Source organism: Drosophila bipectinata, chromosome 3R, assembly GCF_030179905.1.
Source record: "Drosophila bipectinata strain 14024-0381.07 chromosome 3R, DbipHiC1v2, whole genome shotgun sequence".
Lineage (NCBI taxonomy): Eukaryota > Metazoa > Arthropoda > Insecta > Diptera > Drosophilidae > Drosophila > Drosophila bipectinata.
The window spans coordinates 5,639,772-5,647,057 of NC_091739.1; the positions used below are offsets into that span (position 1 = coordinate 5,639,772).

Genomic DNA, 7,286 nt, shown 5'->3' on the forward strand with positions numbered 1-7,286 from the left:
CCAAACTCGAAGCCTTTACGCATACGCCTCCTTCAGCCTTTCTACAATCGAGGTGGTTTTAGTAGTTTTATTTAATTAAAATTTTAGTTTTGAAAGCTTAACAATATATTTATGACATAGACGCTAAGATACTTCAATAAGCTTCTATAAAATATGAAATATGAAGAACCTGACTAAGTCTATAGAATATCATCAGGATAATTATAGAATTCTAAAGAGTGCACCACCATTGCAACCACTATTGTTCACATTCAAAACAACTAGGTGGCTTGAAGCCTGTTGTCTGTTTGATTTAGTGGTGAAATATGGTCTCTGTACACGAAAGCAGGCCAAACGAAACACAACGAAACTCGTTTCAAGTCCAAACATTTTTGGTTATCAATGCAATTGCGGTGCGTTGTTGTTCCATTGCCAGGCCAGACCCGGCCAGGCCAACTCCTGGCCAAAAAGTGGAGCTACACCGCAAAAAGGCTTACCTGCAGACAATGCGTGCCACGCCCCCTCGGCAGTTGAACGGATTGAGCTGTTCGCTTTTGTTCGCAACTTTCAGGCCAAGTTACATACTCGTATCTAGCAATGTTGCCAAACAACCAGCGAACCAGCCAACCATTTTCTGCAGGTGCGTTTGGGTCGGCATGTAGAAATGGAGTGTGGGCGGTCGGACCTCAGGCAGTTTTAGAGTTCTTTTATTACCAACTTGTTAGCTGTTTATTTGGCGCATTATAGACTCAACCGAAAAACTAACCCAAGCAATTCCAGGCCTGAATGGGTGTGGTGCCGGATCCAACTCCGGATACAGAGCCGTGCGTTTAGATAATCAACTAAACACTTCATTATTCCGTCCGGGACTGGGTGGTGCAAATTGCTTTGCCCATGCGTTCCATATACCATTCCCATATCCCATTCCCATTCCCATTATCCGATTTCGCCCTGCCTATTTTTGCAAAGGAGCGAAATGTGCGAAAATTCCCCGGTTTATTTCGCGCATTTCCAATGCATGTGCCCGTTCTCCTGCCTTTTTTTTAATTGAATGATAGAACATCGCAGCGCAGCCTATTCCGATTCACAGTGAGAGGCATTAATTTAGATTAGCGAACGAAAAGTGCGAGCTGAAACGTTTTCAAATGGTATTCGGTTTGTAAATATGTAGTTGTTGAAAGCTCCCCCCCTAACAGTCGGAATTTGCGATTCAGATAGCTGAAGAACTGGCTAGAAAAGGTAAAGAGTGTAGGGCTTTCTAATAGATCAAGTGGTTCTTTATTATGGATCTCTACAATCAATTTGCATAAATAGTGCCGCATGGAAAGATGATAATTTTTCGCTGGCCATTCACCAGGCAAGTCTCGTAGTGGTAACCATGATGCATCTGGGCAGTATATCGTCGCATCTCAAAGTTCTTCTTCACTGGCTCCATACTAACGTTGAAGCAGTTGATCTTGAAGGTGTCGACGTTCATCAGGGCCAGGACATCGTACACGCACGAGACCCGTTCGTTCCAAATGCTCACAGAAGCGATGGGCAGCGAAGGGCTCTCCTTGCGATACACTTTCGTGGCCTCCAAGGGCGTCCGGAAGACGTGCATGGTTATAATGCCGGTGGGTCCCTCCCCCAGGTACTTGTGGGGAATATCCCTGACCAGCATGGGCGTGGCATCGGGAAGAACAAATGCCGGAGATCCCACGATTACTTTTGGTTTCAGCTCGGCGATCTTGAGCAGGGTGCGCTTGTAGCAGGGATGGTTGGCTACTCGGAAGTCCAGTGGTCGCATCAATGAAACCACACGCCCAGTGAGCTCCTCCAGGAGACTCTCTTGAACCAATAGAACCGCCACTGCGTCCAGGGCGAACGGGTCTTGCAAAGATTCCATCAGATAGTAGAGGGCGCTGTTCAGATCTCCTTCATCGAAAATAACCATCATGCAGGGAGCATTCCACACGTACTTTACTTCGCAAGTCATCTGCAAGGAATCAGCATCTCCTCCGGATCCCGGTTCTGTCCCAGATTCTGTTTGGGACTTCTCTGAACTGTCTTTTGTCGCTGAGGCCTCTCCCTCGGGTGGTGCTCCCTCGGATGTTGGTGCCTCGGCCTCGGATGCATCTGGCCCTGCTCCTTCAGTAGCCTTAGGCGGCGCTTTTCTAAATTTTGGACTATCCTCCAAGAGACATTCTTGGACATCTGGCATCGTTATTCGATCAGCTTTTACGCTTGGTAATATAAAAACCATTTCCCGTGTAATTACAGGTGTTGGTTTCACCTCTTCGGCCATAATTTAAAATAATTCTTTCCAAAGAAAAGTTTAAATATGAATTTATTTTTCTTTATAAGTAAATGAGTACTAAAGAATGAAAAATTTCAAGAAATCTAAAGTTCAAAATGTAAATCTTATAAAAAGATTATGTTGTATGAAGTATAACACAAACAGCTTTATTTCCAAAAGTTACTTTCAAGTTTGCCACAAAAATTGGTAAGCAACAACTATTTTAATTTCCGTACAAAAAAACACATCCAAAATGTTTATCCCGAGATTTTCTACTTTGATTTGGGGTTTAATAAATACGAGTATGCATTTGCTATTTGGGACAATAACCGGCTGGAGGCAGTAAACAATCTGGTCTGCTAATCCCACTTTTATGACAAGACTTAGACTCCTACGGCAAATAAATATTAATGAAATGCATTTCATCAGCGATACGAAATTACAAATTGTGACCGAGCTGGGGGTGCAGTCCTGGGGCCAAGTTAATTCTTGGCTGGACTTCATAAAATCTCAAATGCAATTACGTCCAGCATTCGTTGAAGCGTTCGGATCTGCTTTTTGGCTTTGAGCTGCAGGACGAGTTAAGCTCAAGTCGGCCCATTGTCAACTAATTGACAAATGAATGACTTGATTTGCCTGACAGCATTTGATTCCTGGCTGCAGCCCCGAAACGGGCCAAGACTCGAGCATTTTACACTCATTAAGTTTAATTACATATTTTACAGGACTGGTCGGGGCATTCGGGCGTTCGAGGCATTTGGAAGGAGCGGCAGCGGTCGGAGATGGATGGAGATTATCTCAGTTGAGTGCCACAATGGAGCTTCTTTGGTTCTGATTAAATTCAAAACTTAATTAAACTTCTCTTGACATGGACAGTGTGGCTTGAGCACAATATTATGAAATACTAAAGGTCAAGTGAGGATATTAGCATTAAAATATTTGGAATATTTAAGGCACTTAATGAATATTTGTAGAATTAAAGTGAGTCGTTAGCATATGCCTCTAATTTAGAGCACTCACTGCTCCACATACCTCGACATCCATAAATTACTATTATGCCAAATGTAATTATGTTTGGCGGCATCAATTATCTTTAAAATGATCAATTGGCCATCTCGGTTTCAACCCTTCAAGCCAGGTTCCCAGAAGGGTGGCCCAGAAGGCCGTATAAAACCAAAACATACAACAAATCATTAGGCGTGCATTTTGTTTGCATATGAGCGTTTCGGGTGTCACCAGAAAGGGAACTGAATGTTTCCCATGTCCGCTGCTATTTCCTCGTTTTTTTCGCCAGTTCGATACGGGGGCCAGTTGGATCGTAAAACCACGCTCGTTAGAGGCAAAGTTTTATGCGTTTTATTACATGACCCGGGGAGGCCTTTCGGTGACAAGCCCAGCCCCCCAATGTCTCCCGACGCACGTAAAACCAAATCAGGCGAATGGACAAAACGTAGAGGGTTACTATACCATTTGGTAGATTTTTGCCAAAAAAAACTCGGCTGCATGATTGCATTTTATGTTTGTCTTAATTTTTTATGTCTACTTTGCGAGTGCGAGGCCATAAATAAAGCAACAATCAATTTTCATACGCACTCTTGTGCGGCATCGGAGCTCGAGTCGTAAAAAAAGCAAAGGAAACCGAATTGTAATCGTATATTTTAGCATAATATTATTGCACGCCCAGATGCGAACAAAACTGGCATTTTTCCGGCTTTTTTTCGACACCACACCACACCACTCCCCTCCAAGTCCACTCTACATTTTTTCGATCCCTGATCCACCCGCTCACTTAAACATCATTAAATATGAAAATTCATCTGCAATTTATCAATTATTTATTTATGGCAATGTTCCGTTCCTTTTGCATTTTACGCATGTGTTAATGAATAATTTTCTCGTTTTCCCTGTTGCTTGGGGTTTTTGTTTTTCCTTTTTTTTTAACCATCGTGCGTGACTGTGTAAGTGTGTAAGTATAAAAGTGCGTATACGAGTCCTGTCGTGTGTCCTGTCCGGCTGTGTTTCGTTCAATTCTGTTCAATCAATTCGAATTCGTTTTTGCATTTTTATTGCACTCAGTCGGAGGCCAAAGAAAAAAAAGTATATGATTCGAATGAAAACCAAGCTCAAGCCCAGACCAGCCCATACCAGCACAGACCCAGGGCCAGGCCGCATTTCTCAAATGTCGCACGTTAATGCGCATAAAATTTTCGTTGTTGGCATTGTTGCAGTTGTGTGTTATTTTTATTCCACAAAAGAGTTGCAAATTGCAGGCCTGCGAATGTGTGAAGACAGCAGCTGCCAGCGAGTTCAAGCCGGCAATGCAGTAAGCCAAATTAAGTCGAAGAAAACATTAACCACCAAATCAACTGGGTTAGTAATCAGCCAACTTATTTTGAGGCTTAAGATATATCTTATAAAATAATCAATTAAAGACAGAGAACCACAGACGTTTCTCTCACTGTACGACAAGCCCATCTGATTCGAAATCAGCCATTGTTGTACCGCATTTCTCCATCTCTATCCATCGAGAGTTTTTGTTCCTTTTTGTGATGGGTCGTCAACGCGGCATTTTTCAATCAAAATGCACACAATTTGCAATTTAAATGTTGATTTCGTTAATGCGGCGAATAACTCAATGGAATGAACACATATGGCCAGCTTGGGGCCTTCGCAACAGCTTTGTTATTGAACTGAAATGAATAGTTTATGTAGAGTCGGTGCGGTGCTATGCGGTGCTCTTGTGTGAATGTGGGTTTTGGATAAGTGCCGCGAAATTCCCTGCCTGGCTGCGCTTTATAACGAAGATGAATTGTAAATTGCATAGCAAATGAAATCAATTTTAATGGACATTGCTTATGTATACGACAAATGCTTATTAAGCATTCATTATAACCGAACCATACTTTTATGTGCGCTCCCCGCGCCCACACAGAGGCGATGCATAAATTTGTGAGAAAAGTATTGTCAGTTAAGCGGCTTATCGATGTTTGCAGATGGGTTGTCGGTGGTAATTGAGTGCTGGTAAATCCATATCAAATCCATGATAAAGGTATAAAGAATTAATACTATGCCTTATTTGGCTTAAAGAACTTAAAAAATCAAAGTCTTTTAATGGTTTTTGCCTTTTTCAAAATGTATAGCATACCTTTTTGGGCTTGATTGAGTAAATTAATAAAATGGTTCGAATTCAATATATTTTATAATTTTTTTTACAATAAATTTGTATAAACTAATCCAATAGAAGACTCATTCCTTCAAAATCTTTTTAAACATTTCTTACTCAATTATTACTCAGTCAGAGTCAGATCCTTTCGCTGCAACATTACCCATGGCAGACCTTTTGACAACTTGCTCAACACTTTCCGTTCCAGTAACGCAACTTGACGCTTGGCCAATTGAGTGAATGAGTGAGTGGTTCAAAGGTTGGATAGGAGCGGGTATGGGTGGATGCCAGTCAGGAAATGGGGGTCATGTCTTGGTCGTGAGCCATCAGCCCATCAGCCAGTCAGGCAGCAAATGAGCAAAGGGAAAATTACATTTGGGACGCCGGGGTGTCGCCTCCATTGGCATGCAAGGAGCTTTTTTTCCCACCGCCACCAGCCATCGAGTGCAAATTAAACCGAGCAGCGCACGAGGTTAATTTCACATGCATTTCACTGGCAATCAGTGCGTGCTCCACTCTCATCGGTAGGTGGTGGCGGCCCTCCCGATGGCGGGGGAGCTGTAGCTGGTGGCACTTAGCCCAAGCTACTTACACTCCGCTTTGACTGGCTGATGACTAGGAAAGGGGTTTAATCCGAAACTCATTTCCCTCCCAGGCCCCTGGCCTCTCGTCCTTTTCTTTGGTCGGAAATGAAACTATAGTGGAGAAGGGAGAGGGCTCGTTTCTGGCCCAAAGTGCAGTCCTCACGAACTTTCTTCTCAGCCCGTGGTTGAGATAATTGCGTGTAACAGGTGTGAAAGACGGAATTTACAATGGCGATAGTGCTTGAGAGAGCTTCAGAGGATTCCACCAGCAGCTACACAAATTAACTTCAAGTTGTCGCATTTCCTCTCAAGTTTGCACAGCAAAAAAAAACTAGAAGAGGTAAAAAGGGTCCTCTAAAGAGTAAGGGGAAGGAATAAAGCCACAAAATCTACAAATAGGTTTAAAAGAAATAAGTAATAGATATACCAAAAGTCTTGTCTTTTGTTTGTCAAATATTTATTTTTTGTGTTCAACATTATGGATTTTTAATAAAGAATTCAAGTACCCTTATTTACCGTGTAGGGGGAGGTGGATAATGCCACCCTGCAGTCGCACCGCAGGTTTGGAGGGCAATCTTAATGGAAATTATTATTCATGCACATTATGCGACCAACGCTATCTGGACTCGCCCAGGATTCGTTCATCTACATATCTACAATTCATTTCGCAGCACCCGAGGGCCGCAAATTCCGTTTGTGTCATGAGTTTCGCCTTTTAATTAACACAGCGGTACAGCAGCAACAACAAAGCCGGGAACAGGGGACAACAACAAAAACAACAGTGATTCGTGGCCAAAGTCAGAACTCAAAAAGTTCATAGCTTATGCGTTTTTAGTGTCCTTTGCCGGGTGTCCTGGCACTACATTCTCATTAGGCGCTAGGTGAAACGAAGAAAAATTGCTTTAGACTCTCTCGCTCTGCCTTTTGGGTCGGCCAGCCCCTCCTTTTTTCATTTTCATTTTCATTTCGTATCTTGTGGATACACGCAGTGCGCATGGTCCAATTAAATTATTGCCAGCGCTGTCGGCTAATAGAATAAGAAATCTTCTTTCTGCCAGCGCCACGCAAAAAGCATATGTTAATTTGCCATTTCTCGAGGGCGAAAGGGGAACACCGGGCGCGGCGAAAAGGTCCTGGGGCTCATTAGGATGCCCTTGCCACGACACTTGAAAGGGAATTTTAAATCCGACCGTGTGAGTAATCTCCGCAGAAAGCGGTACGGGCCAAAGATTGCCATTAGGTAAATGTTCATTGCCGCTCCAACAAATCGCAACAACTGTTA

The 7,286-nt window shown here is 42.9% G+C and overlaps 1 protein-coding gene across 1 annotated transcript; it reads right to left on the reverse strand.

Annotated features, from left to right (window-relative positions):
* Positions 1-1,234: 1,234 nt before the first annotated feature.
* On the reverse strand, positions 1,235-2,385 carry LOC108130970 (uncharacterized). Its single transcript, XM_017249659.3, has one exon. It carries the CDS (start codon positions 2,264-2,266, stop codon positions 1,277-1,279), a length of 990 nt encoding a protein of 329 aa, XP_017105148.2. The 5' UTR covers positions 2,267-2,385; the 3' UTR covers positions 1,235-1,276.
* Between the last annotated feature and the right edge of the window lie 4,901 nt (positions 2,386-7,286).

Excerpts from the sequence above, each read along its gene's own strand:
- LOC108130970 (XM_017249659.3), bottom strand. The coding sequence starts at position 2,266 with ATGGCCGAAGAGGTGAAACCAACACCTGTAATTACACGGGAAATGGTT.